We start from the raw sequence: 25,516 nt of genomic DNA, 5'->3' as shown, positions 1-25,516 counted from the left end.
AAATCCTCAATAAATGTTCCAGTTCATTTCAAAAGCCTTTCAATAGGGCTGAGGTCAGAACTCTGTGCAGGTCAGTTGAGTTTGGACCTTGCGTTGTGCATGGGGGCACAGTCATATTGGAACAGGAAAAGGCCTTCCCCAAACTGTTGCTGCAAAGTCGGAAGCATGTGTTTTTTTTTATATAATTAATTGATTGATTAATTGATTGGATCTGTCAGCAAAAAGATCTGGCTGCAATACATGCGTTTTAAAATGAGAAGGGGTGTCCTAATACTTTTTCTTCCAGGTTTTGTGTATAAATCTAACAGTAAAACATACAACACAAGGCAGGAAGCAACAGCATGCAGGTCATTTCCATAACTTATCATGCCTCTACAATGCAACACAAAATGAAAAGTATTATTACTGTACCAGGAGAAAAAAAATCTGTTTTTGTACTGGCACAACTCCACATTTAAAACAGAGAAAAGCTATTTATCACTGCTTTGCTGGGGCCATGCCACTCCAGCACTCTTCCTCTTGGCACCTTTTGAATTGTTTTAATTATCACAGCTCATCATAGCTGCCTGCATCTTCTCCTCTCTGCTCACACGCTGGCATCAGCACCTATAATGAGTACTTTCCCTAGTCAACTACTGTAAAAAAAATAAATGTAAAAAAAAAAAAAAAAAGTGGAAAAAACAAGCTAATACTTAAGGCCATTCTAACTCAGCTTTTCAGTTTGTAAAAAATGATGTTTGTGTGACATTATGACATTGCAAGTATAACTAATATATTCATCTGACAGTACAGCTAATATATTATGTTGGAATTAGTCATCTTTATATAGGGTTAATGTTTTTCAATTGCCTCACTGTCCTCACAATATTAACTTTACTACTTCTTGAACTAAATGCTCAACTTGTAATGGGGCGGGTTTAATCCTGCACCTGCAAAAACTGAAAACGAACCAATTTCAGTTTGAAGGATGCTTAACCAAGACAGAACAATATCGTGGCTAAAAAGCCACAAACAAAAAGAGTAAATGGAAATTAAGAGTGGAAACAAATAAACAATGAAAAGACATAAAAGCATCTGCAATCCGAAATGGAGAATATGAATAGAAAAGAGATAGAGCAGAAATGAACAACTGGTTGTCACAATATGGCAAGCTGCTTAGAGCGACTGTGACCACATAATTCTAAAAAATGGGAAATAAATGAAACTCAGAACAATTCGGGAACAGCAATACAACGAGCGGCACCCCACCCCACTAACTGGCGCAGTGTGGGTCCAAATGTGGGGTCGGCTCCATAAAAAACCATCAAGTCGCCTCTGGGGCAGCCTGCTCATCCAGGGCAGTTACTTTCTGACACTGGCTGAGTTCCCAGAAAAAAATAGAAAAGCGTGCTGGCCTCAAGCCAGGCATTGTGGTTTCAACTGAAAAGCAGGTTTCCCAAAAGATGAGGCGGCAGATCTGTGAGGGAGAAACTGTGATAAATAGAAATACTTCCACCTGGAGCAAATTAACACTTAACAAGGTAAAGCAACTGACATGTAACTTACGTGCACCTCTATTCCCCCCCTGCCATACAGGCAAGGCAGATGGACAACATTCCACAACTAAGCCATCCTGCAAATCTCTTCAGCAGTAGTTAATGCTGCCAACAGTTGCTACATGTCACAAAAGTACAGCCAAAATGAACCATATGTTCCACAAAACTGAAATTCATGGCATTCAAAAGCCTTTTTGTGTCAAAGGTCCAGGCCATTTACATACAAAACATTTTATAGAGCACATAACCTGGACACTGTGAGCTAAAGCCTGCTGTCGCTCAGCCTTATAAAAATCAAAACATGCAACAATTATAAAGCAATAACATAAGGTTACATAAGACCAGAGGCACAGCGTCATGTATCAAACTACTAATGATATCATATTCCTGATAATTCTTCTTACATTCCAGGATGATTTAAGTATAGAGCTAAAAGAAACTAAAATAATGGCAAGAGATATAAGCCCAATTAAGGATTTAATCCTTAAATCACCAGATTTAAGCATTACTGAGGCTTCATAGGAAGTTATGAAACACAGACTGCAATTTAGGTATTTATTTAAAGTCTTTTGGTTGGAAAGAGTGTCTCTTCTCTTTATTGTTTCATATTAATGTCTGTATTGTTATTTATATTACCTGTATGTAAAATTAAACGCTGCTTTACAGCATATTGCACCAACAGTCTGTTTGCATTTGCTTACTTACCTGTCAGTGCAGGTTAACCTTGTTTTCCTTCCTCACTGCTGCACATATTTGCGCCGTGTCAGCAGTACAGAAATACCTCGCTGCACCTCTGTGCTCTACATGCATCAGCAGTGTACCTTCAGTCACTCATGACTTGCAGCTCATAATTCGCTGACTTAAGGCTTTGTAGTAAAAATAATAGAAGTACACACTCAATCCATGACTTCTGACACTGACAGAACTAAAGTTGTTCAATCCTTATTACCCTCTCACTCGGGAAGCCTAATTTAACATTTAAATGGGATATTTCAAGGTCACTGCAGTCAGGAATGTCATGAACCAAAATATTTGAACCAATGCAGACTCAAAATTGATGTTATGCCTTCTGTGGTAAAATCGAACCTTGGTTATAATTAGGCGTCCCAGCAAGAAATGTATCCCAAGCATGAACTGCACTGGCTTCTGGTAAGGCATAAAATACAAAATTTTTAAGCCCTCCATGGTCTGGACCCGGCCTATCTTGGAGAGCTCTTCCATCCATACATTACCCCACATTCTTGCTCCCTAAGGTCCTCTGGTGGCAGGTTCATCTGTAGGCCTCTCACTAGACTCTCCACCATTCGTGGTGGATCTTTCAGTGCTATATTCTGCTGAAGACTATTTTTTTCAATCAGTATTTCTGTCCATTCTCACCCGTAAAGCAACCTTGAGATTGTAAAATGCGCTATATAAATAAAACTTATTCTTATTATTATTATTACACCGATCAGTCATAACATTAACACCACCTCCTTGTTTCTACACACATTGTCCATTTTATCAGCTCCACTTACCATATAGAAGCACTTTGTAGTTGTACAATTACTGACTGTAGTCCATCTGTTTCTCTGCATGCTTTGTTAGCCCCCTTTCATGCTGTTCTTCAATGGTCAGGACCCCACAGGACCACCACAGAGCAGGTATTATTTGGGTGGTGGATCATTCTCAACACTGCAGTGACACTGACATGGTGGTGGTGTGCCAGTGTGTGTTGTGCTGGTATGAGTGGATCAGACACAGAAGCGCTGTTGGAGTTTTTACCATGTCCACTCACTGTCCACTCTATTAGACACTCCTACCTAGTTGGTCCACCTTGTAGATGTAAAGTCAGAGATCGTTCATCTATTGCTGCTGTTTGAGTTGGTCATCTTCTAGACCTTCATCAGTGGTCACAGGACGCTGCCCACGGGGCGCTGTTGGCTGGATGTTTTTGGTTGGTGGACTATTCTCAGTCCAGTTAAAAACTCCATCAGCATTGCTCTGTCTTATCCACTCATACCAGCACAACACACACTAACACACCACCACCATGTCAGTGTCACTGCAGTGCTGAGAATGATCCACCACCTAATTAATACCTACTCTGTGGTGGTCCTGACTATTGAATAACAGGGTGAAAGCAGGTATTAAGAGAATTAGATGGACTACAGTCAGTAATTGTAGAACTACAAAGTGCTCCAATATGGTACATGGAGCTGATAAAATGGACAGTGAGTATAGAAACAAGAGGTGGTCATAATGTTATGCCTAATCGGTGTATATCTAAGTCAACTGAAGTTTAATTTTAAAAAATCCTGCAATATCCTGAGGTGGCCTTCTTAGTCTCCAGATTTAAATCCCACAGAAAAATTCTGGTAGGATTTAATAGAAGCAGCTGCAGTGTAAAAGCCATCAATCCTCAATGAGCTGAAAGCTTTAGCATGATCAATCTAGACATCTACCTACCTATACATACATACATTCATAGACACATATGTTGTGTCAACAGTTTGAGCAAACCCTCTTAAGTTCCAGCATGACTGTGCTTGTGCACAAAGTGAGGTCCACAGTGTTCTGTACAGAGAAACTGCACTGACCCGAACAGAGCTCTGACCTTTACCCAACTGAAAAACCTTCTAAATGAATCTGGACACCAAAGGCAAGCCAGATCTTCTCCAACATTATTGCCTGACCTCACAAATGCTCTTTTGACTTAATGGGCACAAAAACCTCAAAGACAAACTCCGAATTCTTTTAAAAATTCTTCTCAGAACAATGGAGGCAGTAGTCATAAAGGGCAGAGGCATCATATTCATGCCCTTGGTGTTAGGGTGACATAAACAACTAGCTTATAGTAAGGTGTTAAATATAAATTTGGCCATATAGTGTATAGAACATACTAAATTTCACACTCCTTACCCCCAGCACTACCAAAAGTACAAATCTGTTTGCTAATTTTTATTTTAGTCTTGTGAAAAACACTTCAGTGAATGAGTTTTTTTTTGGCTATTTTTTGGTAACAAATTTTGGAGAGACAAACTAAAAGTCTATTTTTTTTTCTCAATCTCTATTAGTTTTTTTTTTTTTAATAATTTTTTACAGTACAGTTTCACAGTTGCACATGCTTCCCCTCGACACGAATGGGAACAGCTCTGTCTTTAATTGCTATGTGTGTCCTTTCACTCGTTTGTCCTTTTGTCTTTGGCTTATGCTTTCGTTTCAAAATTGAGATTTCCTAAAGCCATACAAAGCCATGTAATCAGAATCTGTCCAGCAATTACAACCTTAATTAAGCCTGAAAATTAGAATTTGTTCTAACCGGTCTGGGAACACTTACTGTGCCTAGCCCCAGCTGGACCCAATCCACAGCACTTGCTGAATCTGAAGCTGACTATGGCCTGACGAAGACCTCAGTGAATTTGATGTGAACAATACACACCGGTCAGCCATAACATTAAAACCACCTCCTTGTTTCTACACTCACTGTCCATTTTATCAGCTCCACTTACCATATAGAAGCACTTTGTAGTTGTACAATTACTGACTGTAGTCCATCTGTTTCTCTGTGTCTGATCCACTCATACCAGCACAACATACACTAACACACCACCACCATGTCAGTGTCACTGCAGTGCTGAGAATGATCCACCACCTAAATCATTCCTGCTCTGTGGTGGACCTGTGGAGGTCCTGACCATTGAAAAAGAGAGTAAATGCAGGTTAAAAAAGCATGCAGAGGAACAGATGGACTACAGTCAAAATGTGTGTAGAAACCAGGAGGGGGTTTTAATGTAATGGCTGATCAGTGTATATATTGTATGTAGAATTAAACGTTTTAGCTGTTGTGGCACAGTATTACTTGGTAACAGTAATACTCAAAAGAAATGGCCCACTACCATAAGTCTGATTATTGAATCAAGTAAATCAAACTGATTTAAAATGAATAAAATGTGTAGTTTAAAACAATCCAATCAGTATTTTAAGTTATTATGTTTGCTAGAACAATGTATTTGTGCTGTACTCACATATAGTTAACTTTACACCTCAAAAGCATCTATTAAGAAAAAAAAAAAGAATGCCTTTATTTGTCATATATACATATATACCGTGGTACAGTACAATTAAATGTTTTTTCTGCATATCCTAGTTAGTTTATAGACTGGGGTCAGAGCGCAGGGTCAGGCATTGTACAGCACCCCTGGAGCAGACAGGGTTAAGGGCCTTGCTCAAGAGCCCAACAGTGGCTGCATAGCAGAGCCTGGATTTTAACCAACAATCTTCCGATTGATAGCCTAAAGCTCTACCCACCAGGCTACCACTGTCCACTGTATTATTTTGTGTGTATAAGTGTTATAATGTAAGCTTGTGTGCAAAATACACAAGTATACAGTATGTATAAGAATATCTTATCTTAGTACCCGGGATCAACACTTATTTTAGTATAGTATTTTTCTAAGAGGTTCTACAACTTGTATAGTACAATCTGTCTCTCTACAGTTTGTTAAACCTTACTGATCTGTTGAGCTGGATTTTCTAAAAATACAATATTCCATAATGAAAACTGCCAGCCTTCACATGCTCATGACACAAATAAGATTAAAAGTAAAGTAAAAAAGAAAGTGCAGACTTCAGAACAATTTGAATGATCTTTAAAGAAAGCCTCTTTATCAGTAATAACTCCGTTCTAGATGCCAGAGAACAAGTCGAGTGGAGTCCTACGTGGTGATAAAGCCAGGAACGCAGAACAGGAGAGACTGTCTCTCTTCTGAATGTGCGAGTCTGTCCCATATATTCCACTGCTGTCAAATTACTGCATACTGGAGTGATTGCTTTGAGCCCTACATGCTTTATATCTCCTCCTTCCGCTTTCTTCATTCACAGCAAGAGAAAAGGTCGGCTGTTCTGCTGCTATTTTTCAATTCCTAGAAGCACTCAGGGCTGATTTGGTCACATCCGTGACGTATCTGAGAAAGGGGTTACAGAAGTGCCAAAGTGTTGAAAGATTGCTGACTTAAGACAGTAAGAGTGGTAAGTGAGGTGCATTATAGAACAGACTGTCAGGACTGAACACATGGAGATGAACATTATGCATGTGCACACATACTACCATCTACATGTGCAAAAGAATCAGAATACTGTTAGGATCTCAGACATATATAGTTCACTGGGTCTTTTTTCTTTTCTTTTATTTTACAGGACTGGTAAAGTATTGTTTATACATTATACAGTATTAACAAGCAATATAAACGTGCAGTATAGGCCTCAATTTACAGTATAATGTCTTTGTAATGTAATTCACAGCACTTTGTGGTTTCTCTTTCTGAGAATCTTTCTTCTCCCTCTCCCTGTTTTTAGTTTCTCTCTCTACTAAAATCTTTTTTTTGAGAGTTTTTATCTTCCCTGTGGCCAGAAAAAGGAACGTGGTGTGAATTATGCATCATGCAGACTAATTTTGAACTCATTTTTACCAAAACAGAGATCAGTTCAAAGATGGTTTTCAAGTGGGGTTGGATTTACATTCACATCATGATTCAGTGCCAAGTGGAGAGTTCCACAGTATATAATACTACTAATAATAATAACAACAATAATACAAAGTAGGAGTCCAGATGACACAAGGTGAAAATACACCAGAGCAGGACTACAATTTACTGCAATACACACTACCTCACTTTCCTACTGGGATCCACCTAGGATCTACTCGTCTAGCCATCCACCTACCAAAACTGATGTAAACAAATAAAGGTGTGGTGCCCTGACACTAATTGGAGCCCTGTTTAGGTAAATCTTGTGTTACTATGTAATTTTTCATTATTATTTAACAGTGGCATGTAATGCGTGCCATATAACACCAGGTTCCAACAAATCTGGGTTCAAACATCAACCCTGATCACAGAATTTTAACTGCTCTGCCAGTGTCCACAAAGCTTTCTTAGAGGCTTAGTGGGTTTTTTCTCTTCAGATCCACTTCAGATTGTTTAAGTATCACTGTAAACCTATTCACCCCCTCGGTCACCTGAACGAATGTGCACCTAGTGCTATTCAGAGCATGCTGCTCTATTTATTCTTACCCTGAGGGCACCTCTGACACCACCCACATCACCCAAAATAAGTTTGACAACGCAGTACTGGAAGCTGCAGTGGAACAAAAACAGTCTGAAGACCTTTTCAGCAAACATGTCAGAGTCAAAAACTTGCTACTGCCCATCGGGCACCATAAAGAATCAGACACCCTGCACGCAAACACTGGATGGTTGCAGGAGGTCTAAAATTCAGAAAATGTCTGCCTGTTGGCATAATGGCATAGTGGTGTAATATGCTGTATGTTAGTATTTATTAATGTTTGTGTACAATAAAAATATAGTAAATGTGTTATTATTAATTTATGAACTAATTCATTCGGCCCTGATTTACACCCAGTGTTTTTAGGGAAACCAGACCCAATGTGACCCTAAACAGGATAAAGCTGTGGTAAAAATAAAAATGACTTACACAGTAACACAGTGTAAGTTATTTTTTTCCTGAAGTTTTTAATATTTTACGGTGTCCACAGTAGTTAAAACCTCAGCAGCACAGTTATGCCTGATGCACTCATACCAGTTCAAATCCTACCATTCTATTATCCTGTCAGTGTCACAGCTGTATTGAGCTGCCCCCCTGCCCCCCACTCTAATAATATTTGGTCAATTGCAGTCCTGTGATGGTACCTTTCCATTGATGGGCAAACTCTCTATGACAACATCTACACTTATATGATAAAGGTACAACATAAAAAGCCAATAAGCAGTACAAGTTAGATGTACCTAATAAATGGTGACTGAAACGTTATATTCACATCTTAAAGTAAATGTCAAGCTTACAGTGAAATGAAAACAAGAAAAAGGTTTTCAGTTCACAGTTTACAGTGTCCACAGTAATTAAAACCTCAGCAGCACAGTTACAGTGTATCACAAAAGTGAGTACACCCCTCACATTTCTGCAGATATTTAAGTATATCTTTTCATGGGACAACATTGAAAAAATGACACTTTGACACAATGAAAAGTAGTCTGTGTGCAGCTTATATAACAGTGTAAATTTATTCTTTCCTCAAAATAACTCAATATACAGCCATTAATGTCTAAACCACCGGCAACAAAAGTGAGTACACCCCTAAGAGACTACACCCCTAAATGTCCAAATTGAGCACTGCTTGTCATTTTCCCTCCAAAATGTCATGTGATTTGTTAGTGTTACTAGGTCTCAGGTGTGCATAGGGAGCAGGTGTGTTCAATTTAGTAGTACAGCTCTCACACTCTCTCATACTGGTCACTGAAAGTTCCAACATGGCACCTCATGGCAAAGAACTCTCTGAGGATCTTAAAAGACGAATTGTTGCGCTACATGAAGATGGCCAAGGCTACAAGAAGATTGCCAACACCCTGAAACTGAGCTGCAGCACAGTGGCCAAGATCATCCAGCGTTTTAAAAGAGCAGGGTCCACTCAGAACAGACCTCGCGTTGGTCGTCCAAAGAAGCTGAGTGCACGTGCTCAGCGTCACATCCAACTGCTGTCTTTGAAAGATAGGCGCAGGAGTGCTGTCAGCATTGCTGCAGAGATTGAAAAGGTGGGGGGTCAGCCTGTCAGTGCTCAGACCATACGCCGCACACTACATCAAATTGGTCTGCATGGCTGTCACCCCAGAAGGAAGCCTCTTTTGAAGTCTCTACACAAGAAAGCCCGCAAACAGTTTGCTGAAGACATGTCAACAAAGGACATGGATTACTGGAACCATGTCCTATGGTCTGATGAGACCAAGATTAATTTGTTTGGTTCAGATGGTCTCAAGCATGTGTGGCGGCAATCAGGTGAGGAGTACAAAGATAAGTGTGTCATGCCTACAGTCAAGCATGGTGGTGGGAATGCCATGGTCTGGGGCTGCATGAGTGCAGCAGGTGTTGGGGAGTTACATTTCATTGAGGGACACATGAACTCCAATATGTACTGTGAAATACTGAGCAGAGCATGATCCCCTCCCTCCGGAAACTGGGTCGCAGGGCAGTGTTCCAGCATGATAATGACCCCAAACACACCTCTAAGACGACCACTGCTTTATTAAAGAGGCTGAGGGTAAAGGTGATGGACTGGCCAAGCATGTCTCCAGACCTAAACCCAATCGAACATCTTTGGGGCATCCTCAAGCGGAAGGTGGAGGAGTGCAAAGTCTCGAATATCCGCCAGCTCCGTGATGTCGTCATGGAGGAGTGGAAAAGCATTCCAGTGGCAACCTGTGAAGCTCTGGTAAACTCCATGCCCAGGAGAGTTAAGGCAGTTCTGGGAAATAATGGTGGCCACACAAAATATTGACACTTCAGGAACTTTCACTAAGGGGTGTACTCACTTTTGTTGCCGGTGGTTTAGACATTAATGGCTGTATATTGAGTTATTTTGAGGGAAGAATAAATTTACACTGTTATATAAGCTGCACACAGACTACTTTTCATTGTGTCAAAGTGTCATTTTGTCAGTGTTGTCCCATGAAAAGATATACTTAAATATCTGCAGAAATGTGAGGGGTGTACTCACTTTTGTGATACACTGTATATGGTAAAAATACACATTAAAATAGCCAGTAAGTGGTACAAGTTAGGTGTATTTAATAACTGGTGACTGAATCTAAAAGTTGAACTTCATATTCACATCTTAAAGTAAATGTCAAGCTTACAGTGAAATGAATACAGGAAAATCATTTTTAGTCCACAGTTTATGGTGTCCACAGTAATTAAAACCTCAACAGCACAATTAAGCCTGATGCACTTATACCAGTTCAAATCATGCCATGCTATTATCATGTCAGTGCCACAGCTGTATCGAGTATGTTCCCCTACTCTAATAATATTTGGTCAATTGCAGTCCTGTGATGGTACCTTTCTATTAATAGACAAAGTGTCTATGATAACATCTACACCTAAATGGTAAAGATACATAATAAAATAGCTAATGAGTGGTACAAGTTAAGTGAACCTAACCTGAAACTAATAACTGGTCATTGAATCTATATGTTGAATGTTATATTCACATCTTAAAGTAAATGTCAAACTTACAGTGAAATAGAAATAGGAAAAAATGTTTTTATAGTGCCCACAGTAATTAAAACCTCAGCAGCACAGTTATGCAAGATGCTCTCGTACCAGTTCAAATCTTACCATGCTATTATCCTGTCAGTGTCACAGCTGTATTGAGTATGTTCATCCAACTCAAATAATTTTAAGTCAATTGCAGTCCTGTGATGGTACCTTTTCACTGATGGGCAAACTGTCTATGACAAAATCAACATCTATATGGTAAAGATACACAACAAAATAGCTAATAATTGGTACAAGTTAGGTGAACCTAATAACTGGTGACTGAATCTATATGTTGAACTTTATATTCACATCTTAAAGTAAATGTCAAGCTTACGTCTTCAGTCCACAGTTTACAGTGTCTACAGTAATTAAAACCCCATCAGCATAGGTTAGCCTGATGTATTTATAGCAGTTCAAATCCTGCCTTGCTATTATCATGTCAGTGTCACATCTGTATGAAGTATGGTCCCCCACTCTAATAATATTTGGTCAACTGCAGTCCTGTGATGGTACATTTCCAAGGATGGGCAGACTCTCTATGACAACATCTACACTTATATGGTAAAGATACATAATAAAACAACCAGTTCAAATCTGACGTTGCTATTATCCTGTGTCACAGCTTTATTGAGGATGATCCCCCATTCAAATAATATTTGGTCAATTACAGTCCTGTAATGGTACCATCCCAATGCCAATAATGGGCAAACTGTCCATGACAACATCTACACCAATATGGTTAACATACATAACAAAATAGCCAATAAGGTAGGTGTACCTAATAAGCGGTGACTAAATCTATATGTAGAAATTTATATTTACAAGCTTACAGTGAAATGAAAACAGGAAAAAAGAAACGTTTTCAGTCAGATTTAACTTCAAATGTCAAACAGGGATATCATACTTCAGCATGTAATCAGAGTTTCATCCTAATTCTGCTGACACTGCTTTCCTTCCATGTTCCTAAAATATCAAACAGGGTACTTACTGAGTCAGCCCGTTCAATTGTAACACTCACGCTCATCCTACGGGATTAAAATATAAACTGTATGTCAGCATCTAAAGATTCATACAGTTATCCTCATCACAAATTCACTTTGGACTGTTCATGTGGAACAGATTCATTTCACAGTCGTTTCCAATAGCAAATATCTGGAGATTTAAAGTCACTGCTTTTAATTACACATCCTGTAAAACCACCCTGCTGTACGTTTATTAGAGGACAACAAAAACAGACTCCGCCGGATCGATGTGATAATCTGTAATTCATCTGCACTGTTTGTCCTTGATGTTAAAGATCTGTAAAATTACCTTGAATAATCAACATAAAAAAAATAAAAACATAATAGAGTACACAGGAACAATAAAAACATACATTTACACACAAACATATACTCAGATAAAAAGCTCAAGGACCATGAAATGACCACTTCCCAATCTAATTAGATACTTAGTGAAGTTTATAACTGTTAAACTGTCAATGCCACCAAAGAACAACATCTGTTTAAGGACGTACATAGAATAGAAAACAATACAAAGAGAAAAAAAACACATTTCCAGCAAAGGCTGGTGTGTTTTTCACTGCCACATCCAATCAATTGTGACTCCTGTTTACCTGATTCTCCTCTGACATTACATCTCACACCCACAACCACCACTTTTTAAACCGAAACACATTATTACATTATTACTATTAGACTGGACACTATTATTTATTTAAAAATCTACAGGGAATAATTTATGGAAATTCTCTGTGAGCACAGATTTAATAAACAAGTTATGAATAAATATTTTGGAAGATCTTCTGAATCATTACCCTGTCCTCTACCTTCTTTCTTCTCCTTCACCCTCTGATCTTTTACTGTCTATAACCTCAGGCTCAAGGAAATGCACTTCAAAGAACCTTTCACTGACACAAGCAGATCAAAAGAGGTGACAGTCACAGGCACAAGACTGATTCACCAAAATGAGAAAAGGGCAAGATGTTCACTGAGGGCACAAACCCACAATATTAGCATTGACAGTACTGGAGGTGTACTATTACCTAACACACACAGTTCAACAACACTGAAATATGATAACAATAAAAAAAGAAGATTGGTGATATATCAAGGTGTACACACACATACACACACACACACACTCTTCTGAGGTGCAAACAATGTGAGAAGAAACAATATTGTCATCATGTTCTGATCAAAATACAGCTCAAGAAAAGTCAGTCTTATATCAGGACTTGACACTAATTGAAAAATCTCCTTTTCTCACAATTAACTCGTTTCCAATTTCTGTTTGCAATTCCTTTGGCTCTTGTTCCAACCAAACGCTGGTAGAGGAGAGCCTCGAACAAGCATCCGCCCCTCCATACCTGTGCAGTCATCGGCTGCTTCTTTTCAGCTGCCAGCAATAGACAAAGAATAGTATAGTGTATGAAGAGTCTTCTTATGCTCACTGCGAATCATTTGCTATTTTGTTTAGGTGCATTAGACACACCCTGGCTTAGTTAATAGCACAATACAGCAATGACTTTTATTGAAGCATGTAATAAACATTACAACAAGCTTTATTATAAAGACAGCGGATACTGTGTGTGTGTGTGTGTGTGTGTGTGTGTGTGTGTGTGTGTGTGTGTGTGTGTCACAGTGTAGTATAAAAGTCTTTTTTCAGTTGTTTTTGCTGCTGCTTGTGTAAACAATGCAAATTTTTGCTCTGCATTTTTCTGTTTCATCTGTCAGTTTAGTTTATTTACTTTGCGCAGACAGATCTGCCCCTAAAGCATTGAATGCATGTAGCTTACACATTAGGCTGCAAGCTAAAGAAAATACCTAAAGGCCTGTACTTGCAGGTCTATAAAGACATGAAGGAAGCAAGGTCAATAAAGACATGAAGAAAAGCTTGGATTAAAGAAACTCCAGTGGCCTGGGACCTCAGCCCCACTGAACAGCTTTGGAATGAACTGGAGCATCAATCAAGGCTTTTTCTTTGCCCACATCAGTGCCCAGTCCTACAAACTTTAATCAGATTTTTATCATTTATGTAAATTGATCTAATAAAAAATGATTTGTTTGATGCCATGTGTGAGAACTGATGTTCATCATCAACAACTGAATGGTACCGCTGGATATAAAAGTCATTCTGAGTCAAATGTAGTTATGATGGAAGCTTGGGCATTAACTTTCCTGGGAACTTATAATAAAACTGCAGAAAGAAAAAAATTCTACCAAAGTTTTTTAGATACCGAATTAAGCATTCTTTAGTTATTTGAAAACTAGATCCTGCTACAGTTGCAGCTGTACCTTAGTGGTTAAGGTCCTGGAATAGTAATCAAAAGGTCACTGGTTTAAGCCCCATTACTGACAGGCTGCCACTGTTGGACCCTTGAGCAAGGCCCTTAACTCTCAATTGCTAAAGTCACAGTACTGTAAGAAGCTTTGAATAAAGATAGTACACATAGTATAGTATATATTTAACACTACTCCTAATATACTATAAACAGATGGCACAGTGGCTCGGTGGGTAGCACTGTCACCTTACAGCAAGAAGGTCTTGGGTTCGATTCCCAGGTGGAGTAGTCTGGGTCCTTTCTGTGTGGAGTCTGCATGCTGCCAGTTTCCTCACACAGTCAAGACATGCACTTGAGGTAAACTGGAGATACGAAATTGTCCATGACTGGGTTTGACATTAAAGACTTGAACTGATGAATTTTGTGTAAACAGTAATTACCTGTTCTGTCATGAAGGTAACCAAACTGTAAAACATGACGTTAAAATCCTTATAAATAAATATATATACTATAAAAGTCTATTTCATGCTAAAATTGGTGCAAAACTTCATAGTGTTCAAAGAAGAAAGTGAAGTAAGCAAATTATAACCAAAGATCTTAACTAAAGTTTTCTAAGGTTTCATGCTGGTAGGATGATTTACCACTATAGCTATAATATGAGTCATAAAGTAACAAAATACCTGTAAAACTGTTCTAAATTAATAAACCACCTATGCCTTTGGAAAAGATTTAACGGTTCCACCATGATGGCAAACTTTCCCGTAACCGTGTGGATGTTTCCAGCACTTCAGAAACTGTTTGAGAGATTGCAGCTGTAGAGAAATGGTCTACCATGGAAGCAGATATATAAATGACAGTCCAGGCAGATGGTCGAAACATTTGATGCAGAGCAATGGGCTAGCGTTTTGTTGGAAGTAACAGTAAGACTGTCAGAAGCTGAACAGTGACAAATGGAGAGGTGAGAAGCGACAGATGGTAAGATGTCTTAGAAGTAGAAGCTGCACTATCGTGCTCGACTCTGAGATGATTTGTTTGCTGTGTCATTTTCATCCACCTTCCCAAATTCCAAAGTGAGCTAAGCCATGGAGACAATTCCTTTATTTAATCCTGAGCTTTTAAACTAAGGAGTACAAAATATTTTCATTATTCTTTTATGTATCTTAAGTAAATAAAACTGTGGTTAATCTACCTAGTTACCACCCTGCTAAAATCTTTCTAAGGGCTTAGCGACCACCCACTTAGTGCAAAATGCACCCAAATAAATCCTAAACCTTTTACTCAAATAACTAAAAATCGGAACTGTTTTTGTCCCTCACTTTCTGGCAAAAATCATTTAGCTTTAATGTGATAGTTTGGGAGTGCTTCTTTGCTTTAGCACCATTGTGCCTATAATGAGCAGTCTCTGCGCCTCATTTAGTGGTAATTCACTGCAGTCGTGGGGTCCTTTAAATTTCACCCGTGTTAGCCAGGTCTCGGGTGGCTCTCTTTACAAGTCCAAGATGCTGGGACTCTTTTCCTAGCTCTCTTTTCCCATCTTTCTGGCCTCAGTTCTTTTGATCTCTTCCTGGGATCTCAGCTGGTGGCCTTTTTCCTTTTGTAGTTGGCCACCACAAGGGAGCCTTAAGCGGGCTCATGGAAGCATTTATTTCAGTTGGCTGCCACGCAAGGTCCACCCTGAATGCTGATCGAGTCAGGTGTTGGAATGGCAGTCTGCCGTTTCCTTTTTGGCCACTGGTGGGTTTATCTATTTGGGTTGAGTTGCAAGTATCTAGTGAACTGAGTAGCTGGCATTGGTGGAAAATTTGCTCTCAATCTCTTTCTTCTGTCCTTTCCAGCTTTTCATTGTGGTCTTGCATGTTGCTGGGGGCTATATTGATTATGCCTCTGTGGGGAGAGCCAATGGCCATCTATTTCTGGTCTTCACTGTGTATTGAGTGCATGTGTATGGTGTCCCCTACTACTCTCTGCTTCAGGCTGCGGATTCAGTTCTTTTTGTTTTAGTTATTTAATATTTTTGTGATTCTTGAGTTATAGTATTGCTATAGCTTGATTAAGTGTCCTGCAAATTGATTTACTTTTTATAACCTTGCAGGTGTGGGGCTCCACCTATAGCAAGGCTCACACTGCCCTATCAGAAAAAGGAATCAACAAGGGGGTAACCAGAGGATGGGATCAGACCCAGCACCCCTGGGCTGTATAACAGCAACTGTTAGATATTTTAAGTGTCCATATACTTATAATGCTGGACTGTTTGACCGTTAAGCTGAGCATACCATTTTACAATCGGTTTCTGCAGATAACGCCAACGTCCTTTCCTATTTTACTTCCTCCAACTAAATGCTAAGCCTATTCTAGAGATATCTTCTCTTGTATAGGCCTTTGTAGTACTCAGAATAAATAAAGGCGTCTCAAACTCTGACCTCGTCTCTTGTCCGAGTGCTTTCCCGTACGAGATTCAAAGGAGTTCTTCCTCTACTGATCTATGTCTATAGGGACGTCTGTGTAGTGACTTTAGGCATTATTTTATTTGTGTATAATGTATTTGACATTTCATGGCTTACCGTATGCTCTGGACCTGAGGATAGTCTGGATCAGTGGCATTCAGCATGGCAATGGAGCTGCCCACCGGGATATTCTCCCTTTTGGAAACCAGCAGAGGATCAGGAAAGAAGACCGGTCCCTCGTTTACATCCTGAACTGTTACGTATACGGTAGCCGTGGAGCTGGGGCCATATATTACATCAGGAACAAGTGGGTCCTCATTTTCCACCCTTATCAGAAGAGTGTGAAACATGTTTCTTTCATAATCTAGAGGCTGGACAAGAGGAAATAAGTAAAATTGGTTCCATTAGTGCACCAAATACGACACTACTGTAATTTACAGTAATTTTACTGTTATCAGAGGTGTGAGAACTGCACAGATTCCACATTTAGATAAAATTACAAATTTTCATCCAAAAACGACTTTGCTAGAATCTTAAGTATGAAACGTGTGTACTCATAATGTACTTGTAGTGAAAGGAAAAAATAGATGTAATTACTTCGTCACACAGGATCATTTGGGGTTGGATTTCCTTTTTATTTCTAAAATAAATTATAATTTAAATGCAGCATATAAAAATACAGTATAAATCAAGCTTTTGGAAACTGGGAATATAAAAATACGTTTTAATTCAACTGTACATCAGATTTTAGTTAAAATTAAAAAACTATTAAATGGCACTTACAATAAGCTGTTACATTAATTATTTTATTTTTTAGGTATAAAGGCTAATGGTTAATAGTAAAGTGAGAATTACACTACTTTAAGTTTTGTGTGTGATTAATAGATCGCTGAATTAATGCTACTAGATTTATTAGCTGTGTTAATTGCTAATTGGGAAGTTAATGCTAACTAAAATACACTAGATTCACTAGCCAATTGTCTCTGACAAATAATTTGTGTAACCATAGTTTTTAACAATGACAGTTTTTTTTATAAAGCTGGGCTTTTGTTACAAAGTTTACATTTTATGTTCTCTGTTTATAACAAAATAAAATGATAGCTGACACAGCACAGAGGTTGGGATCAGATAACAGGTTGGAAGGGAAATGCCTGATTACTTACTGTACTCACAGAATTGCTATTAGTGTTCGATATTGGTTTCAAGGCTTGGGAGTGGACTTGATTTGTAATAGGTGGAATCAGAGAATTGAACTTTATTGAAATAATTTTATGGAAGGTTACAAAGGTTCTTCAAAAAGTTTCCACACTTTTTTATCTCTATTTATTAAGAATTTCAAAGACATCACTTTTCTACATCATCACCTTCTGATGCATTTTTCCCAGCATCGTACCAACTTTTAAACGCCATCAGCGAAAAATGTTGAACGAATAGCCACTGATGCAGCGCTGCCTTCACATCATCATCACATGAAAATCTTCTTTCCCTTAAAGCTTCTCTGAGCATCCAAAAAGGTGAAAATCAGATGACGCTAAATCCGGACTATAAGTTCTCTCAGTCTCTCAGACACGAGCAATTACTACTCCTCCCACCCTCACCGTTCCCAACCAAAATATAAAAGTGCAGAAACTTTTTGATCCCTTGTAGTATATTACTATTGTAATAGCAGGAAAACAGTAAATAAAAGAAGCAGAACATAATACACCTTACAAAGTTTGTACACTTTAATTACAACTGTACACTACAAATAAGTACAAGAGATTAGGTTTAAAAATGTAAATCCTAATACTCCTTTAAGTATCACTAGACAGAATAAGTGAATGTACCTTAACCACTGACAGCATGCCCTCATTATTGTCAGGGTTGGTGTGAACCTCAAAGTTGCGGTTTGGATCTCCGCTGATAATAGAGTACATAGCTCTCCAGGCTCCTGTAGTGGGGTCGTCACGATCATCCACAGTAAGGTTCACCACGATGCCTCTTGCACCTTCATCTACTGATGCCTGGAACTGCAAAAAAACAGGAATATCAGAGTTTTTAAACTACATGGATCAATAATGTTTATTTAACTACAGGTTAGTATATGCATTTTGGTAATTTGGTCATTTGGTTTTAAAACCCAGGGCTTTCTTGCTAAGGCGACAGAGCTACCCACCGAGCCAAAGTGTCGCCCTCAACTACAATCCAATAACTAAATATTAGTAATGTTGTTCGCAACAGCTCTAATTCAGCTCCGCCGTGCTGTATAGATTTAATGCTTTATTGATCTTTTAAATCCAGTGTTTTTCCAATATTTCTACAATACGTTTTCATGGCTTTTCTGTTTTATAAAACTCATTTTAAAACCTGACTTATCACTAATGCGTAGGATCATTCATACAGTGGATTCAAAAACTTTTCAGACCCATTTTCTACACTTTATTGTGGGTTTTCTTTTAAAATGATATAACTGCCATTTTAACTGCTCTGTCTTCTTGTTTTACTAAAAATGACCTTGTTTTAGACTTGTTTTAGTTCAGACCAGTGGCATTCTAAACTGTGGTTAGATGCATCCGGTTAGCAATTTCAATTAATTTGACATAATTTGGAATGACACAAACCTGGCTCTAAAAGGGCTCACAATTTACACAGCACTGTCAGTAAAAAACCAAACCATAAAGTCCAAGGAACTGACTGTGGATCTCTGAGATCAAACTGTGATAAGAAACATCAGAAAAAGGAGATAAAACAATAACTCTTCGGCCTCAGTAATTTTAAAATGAAAGAAGCTTGGTACAGCTGTAAACCTTGCTAGAGTTCTTCACAGATGCTTGCCATCCAGTCTGACAGAGTTTAGGAGGATTTGCTTTGAACAATAGAATAAAGTGTTAAAAATCAAGAGGGACAAAGCTTGTACAGATGTACTCAAAAATACTCACAGCTGTACGTGTTGTCAAAACGGCTTTTACCAAGTATTTAATAACTGGTCTGAATACTTTTGAGAAAATGAGATTGTAGTTTTTGATTTTCAAAGTGTCTAAAATCACTTTCCTTCACGCGGTCATTATGAGTAATTAAGTGTAGACTGGTGGGTAAAAATGTTATTAAAAAACAATCCATTAATATTTCCCCCACTGCAAAATTATCAGTTTTGCTAGTTTTACTATTTAAGTTTGTGTTTGAGTAAAACTCACATTTCTGTTTAAATTCTACATAGTACTGATATTTCCCTAAAAATTCCAAATAAAAGAAAGAAAATAATAATTGTAATACTGTGATTTTTTTAATTTATACTTTAGACTAAGACTTTAGAATATTTGGTCAATATTTAGTGGAATAATCCTGATATTTGATGACAGCTTTCATGTGTTTGGCATGCTTTCCTCTAGTCTTTTACATTGATGTTTGGTGATTTTATGCCACTCCTGGCACGATAATTGGGAATATTAAAATGTTTGATGGCTTGTGACCTTTTTTCAGAGGCCTTCAGCAAGGTTCAGATCTAGAGATTAAGATTAAATCCTGGTTTAAAACAGAAGTTTTTTTACTGCACATAAACTCAGTGAGAGTTTGGCTGTGAGGCTGGAGTGTGTAACGTCTGCTGATTTAAATATTTAATCATGAAAGCATTACCTGTAGTTAAAGCTGTCAGGAACATAAAGTATTACTAAATGTTATTTAAGAAGATCATTAGAGAAAGAGACACTATCTGCTTTCACATGTGTTCTCATTCAAAACAGATTTCTACACATTAACTCAACTATGCAATCAAATGTACACTGGTCAAAATGTAATTATACAATACAAAATAAAATGTCTAATGAGCACAATGAGCCGATTTAATAAAACAATGCAATTAAAGTACGCATATTATCGGCTACCACGAAGAAACCCTCACAATAAAGTCACAATAAAAAAGATAGACATTCTTTACATGGTATGATACTTTTATAGTAAAGGATTAAAACACAATCTGCTGCTTTAAATTACCCTGTAATCACCACAGCCAAACATCTATATGCACCTTTAAGTTCTGCAAAATAATAAGTGTTTACTGAAAAAAAATCCACCTGTTTCTATTTATTCAAATTATGATGATTTCCAGATTTACATACTGAACGTTATTAATCTGTGGATTAATTGAAATAAGGACCTTGCACACTGAGTTCAGTTCTGTCTTTATAGAAATTAATTTTCAGATCAGGGCACTCGAGTGGTGTAGCAGTAAATTACACTAGCCCACTACTGCCGAGATTTAAATTAAATATTTAAAAAAATCTGAGCAAGTCTCACCTTAGTGAGGAGGTTGATTAGACGGTGTATGAATGTGTGCCTACTTCAATGATTTTACACAGTGTGCCTACATTCTGTATTTACATATTTCTTTTTAAAGCTCTGAATGTTCCAACCTATAATTAAAAAGAACATGAAAATAAATCTATATAATATATGTATGCATACATTTTACAATGTGATCACTGTACTACACTAATGTGCAATACCTTTTATAAACTTTTATATATCTTTACATTTCAATTTTTTAAAATATATTATTAATATAATATATTTTTCTCCCAATTTAGTGTAGTTAATTTGTCTTCCGCTGCTGGGGGATCCCCGATTTTTTTTGCAGTTGGGGAGGGTATATTGCTTGACTGTCTGTTTTTATCCTTAACAAAATGTTTTTTAAATTTCGATATTTAATAAATGTTAAATCATTCTCTCTAAAAAACGTGTCACTGTTATTATTCTCATTTCAGTAAAGTTTCAGCACAGAGCTGTGTAGTCATCACTTTATCTAGATCACAGACTTGGTTGAAAAGGTAACACAGAAGACAATCCCGGCAGCACAGATGAGTTTTGTTCCTCATCAGCTCCAACATCATTTCGGTTCAACAGTGTGTGAAGTGAACACTGCCCCAGGTCCCTGGGTCGGTGCGCTGTGAGGGGTCAATACAGTGTGCCAAAATGGGGGGTCCAGAAATGGCTCCTCCACCAGGTCGGATGCTTCACAGGCACATGTAGACGCTAAGGGGAAGTTCAAACGTCTGCCGTCCCTCCAGTATCCTTCCCCAAGAGATAATGAATTAAGAGCCTCGGGCACAATACGTTCCAGAGTATGGAGGGTCCACTTGTGGAACATCTGCACTTTCACATCCTCTCTCTCACATCCTCTGTCTTTCTCCTTCCCCTGCCCCATTTCTCGCACTGCTCCAGGAGCAACAATTTATTTTCTCATTTCCAATTTCTCTGCCCTTTATTGTAGCGAGTTTTCAATTAGATTCATATCAGCTATGCAGTGTTCTGAGCAGTAAAGAGCATTGTGAACAGCCCGAGGAGTAATACCAGAGCTAAAGCTACCAATTCTGTCCCTCAGCCATCAAAAGCAGTTTCATATTACATCATATCATATCATGTCCTACTTGCAGGAGGACCAGCGGTGACACAAAGCAATCCTATTCATTCAGTCTGACCAGTAGCCATCACCTTCAGCAACAGTGACCATAAAGTGCCTGGCAAACATTCGAATCAGCATACTTGGAGAATGTTTACAAATCTTTCTCTTTATTGCTTTTTTTTCTAATCAATCAAATGATGTAATGAGACACGTGTTGAGGTAATAACTGGCATCTACTGTGGTCCTTTATCTATATAATAGAATGCCTTTATTTGTCATATATACATATAGAGGTGTACAGTACTACGAAATTCTTTCTTCGCATATCCCAGCTTGTCTGGAAGCTGGGGTCAGAGCGCAGGGTCCGCCATTGTACGGCGCCTCTGGAGCTGAGAGGGTTAAGGGCCTTGTTTAAGGACCCAACAGTGGCTGCATTGGCAGAGCTGGGATTCGAATGCTCAACTCTCAGTCAATAGCCCAAAGCTCTACCCACTAGACTACAACCATCTGACATGAAACTCACTCACTTAACCGCTTATCCAATCAGGATTGTGGGGGGTTTACTCCGGGTGCTCCGGTTTCCTCCCACAGTCAAAAGACATGCAAGTGAGGTTAATCGGAGACACTAAATTGTCCGTGACTGTGTTTGATATAACCTTGTGTACTGATGAATCTTGTGTAATGAGTAACTACCGTTCCTGTCATGAATGTAACCAAAGTGTAAAACATGACGTTAAAATCCTAATAAATAAGTAAGCAAACACCCCCCCATTCACCTATAAGGCATTTCAGTGTCTCCAATTAACCTGACTGCATGTTTTTGGACTGTGGGAGGAAACCAGAGCTCCTGGAGGAAACCCACGCAGACACAGGAAGAACATGCAAACCCTGCACAGAAAGGACTCGGACCGCCCTGTCTGGGGATCGAACCCAGGACCTTCTTGCTGTGAGGTGACAGTACTCCCCACCGAGCCACCCTGCCATGAAACTGTATATCATAATTAAAAACACCAGGCATTAACTCCTTGACTAATGCAGATCTGTGATTTATCACTGAACATCAATTTTATCTAATTATCCACTACATGATTGCTTCTCTTTAGCCCACTGTAACCTTGTTTTCTCCTGTTTAGATGTCAGTGCTGACTTTCATTTGGCTTTTTTAGCAGTAAATCCATTTCGTTCAGCCGATTTCTTGCAGTTCTGTCAAAAACTTTTTTTCTATTTGTTTTGTTGTACATTTTCTATTTTCAAGACAAATTGCTTTGAGTTTTCTATCCTGACGCTTTGACATCTTTCTCGGTGTACCTGCATGTTTCTCTTTTATAACTTCAACATTTTGGACACAGATGACTGAAAACAACCAGTGTATTTTGCCACACTGTGTTGGATTTCTTTCTTGAAGGAATTTAATCATTCTTATATTGTTTTAAGATCTGCAAGCACTACCTTTCACTTGCGGACTGATTTTGCATTTTCAAACTGATGAAGGTATTTGTATAAGAAATGTGTTAGAAATGCAATTTGTCTAAATTTGAAGTAATTTAATTTTTATGTCTTTACTTGGTCTGGAAAAAAGTGGCATTATTTATTAGAATTTTAACATCATTTGGTTACATTCATGACAGGACAGGTAATTACTGGTTACACAAGATTCATCAGTTCAAGTTCAATCTCAAACTCAGTCATGGACAATTCTGTATCTCCAATTAACCTCACTCACTTGCATGTCTTTGGACTGTGGGAGGAAACCCACACAGACACGCGGAGAACATGCAAACTCCACACAGAAAGGACCCGGACCGCTCCACCTGGGAATCGAACCCAGGACCATTAAATAAAATGGTTTGTTTGAGGTATGTTTTAAGAATGGTGGCTCTGGACCCACAGTAACCTTTATCACGATGAAGCATTCTATTATCATTTTACAGCTGTATTGCTTTGAAAGGGCCGATCTGTGCCATTGTGATCTTTTTCTAAGCACTAAACAAAAAATATGAGAATTAAAAAGAGCCAGTCACATATGTCTCTGGATTTAGAAGGACATAGGATGCCCACATATAAGGCCCGCTGAAGACAAAAACTCAGCGCCACACATTTCTCCAGACTGCTGCCCAGTCACAATCCATTTAATCATGTGGGGCACTGAAGCGGTCAGATGGATGCATTCAATCTTTTTAGGCGGTTGATACTGATTCACAGCCATATCACTGATAAGACCCCAATTTCTCAAAGGGTACAAAGCAACCAGTAGTGTGAGGTGAGCAAGTTCAAAGCTCTCTGTACTGTGAGAGAGGGACCCAGTGTGACCTTTTAGTGTGAGAGCGACCCTCAGAACACCAAAGGACCACACGGTGTTGTCGAGTGACAGACACAATCAGGTAAAAATGTGATATGAAGACTGCATTCTTCATTTCTTTATGACGTAAATTAAATTTATACTTCAAAATTAATTACATAAATTTTTCCCACCTGAAATAAATTGTTTAAATAGATTAACAAACTGTAAAAATATACAGCTTTCCCTAAAATAAATTGTTAATTCTGTTCCTTTTACTGCTGAAGCAGCTTGGCTGTAAAATTAATCTGCATGTAATTGGTTACAGATTGGTTTAGAACCTTGATTCACATGTTGGAAAGCTAAGCCACTAAAATCACAACCCTAAATAATGTGTTCATTATGTTATGAGTGCAATTTGTATAACATTACAGATCTGATTTTTACAGTAATATCTCTCTTTTCTTCCAATGCTTTCTGCTGGTCAGGGTCAGTGTGTCCAGACTGTGTTGGAATTAGGGGGTAGATAATAGAAAGTCAGTGATTTCCAAGAACGTTATTTGTTAAAAAAAATGTCCTTTTATCCATTCATTTGTTAACTATTCTCTTTAAACACATATCTCACTTAAACATGACTGACGTGAATAAAACACCTTTTTCTGATTAATTGAATATTACCAGTCATCTCAACTTGGTTATTTTTCTTGTTTTAAGAGCCTGGTGGGTACACACACCTACCACTTACTTGAGAAAACACTTTTTACTCTGACATTCTAAAATATGCAGAACAACTGGCTGAATATCTGGTTTCACCCAGAGGTAACCAGAGTACCTGGAAAATCTCCATACACGTGCAGGGAGGATATTTAAATTTGGTAAAGACAGTAACCGGAGCTGAGGATTAACCCTGGAGCTGTTCAACACTAACACTGCATGTTATGAATTTGCTTTCTGACAGTTTTATCTGTGCCTTACATCTGCCCCTGGTGTTGCTGTAAGTAAGAAATTGTGTAAATTAGATTTTGTACTAAATTATTCCTTTAATGTAAAAATCAAGCTTTTCTGTGGCAATCTGTTGACATATCACACTGTGATTTATTTTTCTAGGCAGACTAGCTCTGCGTCCTGTAACACACCACAGCAGTGCTGGACATGCTAACCTTTTCAAACAAAAGCCACCCGACTGATTCAAAAATAGTTAAGTGTAAAGCCTCTGAAGTGTTTTAAAGCTCTCCATGATGCCTGCTGGGAAGGGAAGAGGTATACAGTAAGAGGCATTCTAGAGTGGGTGTGTGTTTAAGTGTGTGTTTGTAACAAATATCCTCTAATGCTAGCATGGATGTGAAACAATATATATATACCGATCAGCCATAATATTAAACCACCTCCTTGTTTCTACACTCACTGTCCATTTTATCAGCTCCACTTACCATATAGAAGCACTTTGTAGTTCTACAATTACTGACTGTAGTCCATCTGTTTCTCTACATACTTTTTTACCCTGCTTTC

The 25,516-nt window shown here is 38.4% G+C and overlaps 1 protein-coding gene across 1 annotated transcript in view; it reads right to left on the bottom strand.

The window, feature by feature from the left end:
- The window catches only part of cdh13 (cadherin 13, H-cadherin (heart)), a 399,576-nt gene that overhangs the window by 53,412 nt on the left and 320,648 nt on the right, over positions 1-25,516 (bottom strand). Inside the window, 2 exon segments of the mRNA XM_063004232.1 lie at positions 16,470-16,723; positions 18,179-18,361. Of these exon segments, the coding sequence (XP_062860302.1) occupies positions 16,470-16,723; positions 18,179-18,361 (437 nt within the window).

The sequence above is a fragment of the Trichomycterus rosablanca genome, chromosome 11 (genome assembly GCF_030014385.1).
Source record: "Trichomycterus rosablanca isolate fTriRos1 chromosome 11, fTriRos1.hap1, whole genome shotgun sequence".
Lineage (NCBI taxonomy): Eukaryota > Metazoa > Chordata > Actinopteri > Siluriformes > Trichomycteridae > Trichomycterus > Trichomycterus rosablanca.
Note: the sequence above shows the minus strand (reverse complement) of the source record. Positions and strands in the feature narration are given on the sequence as shown.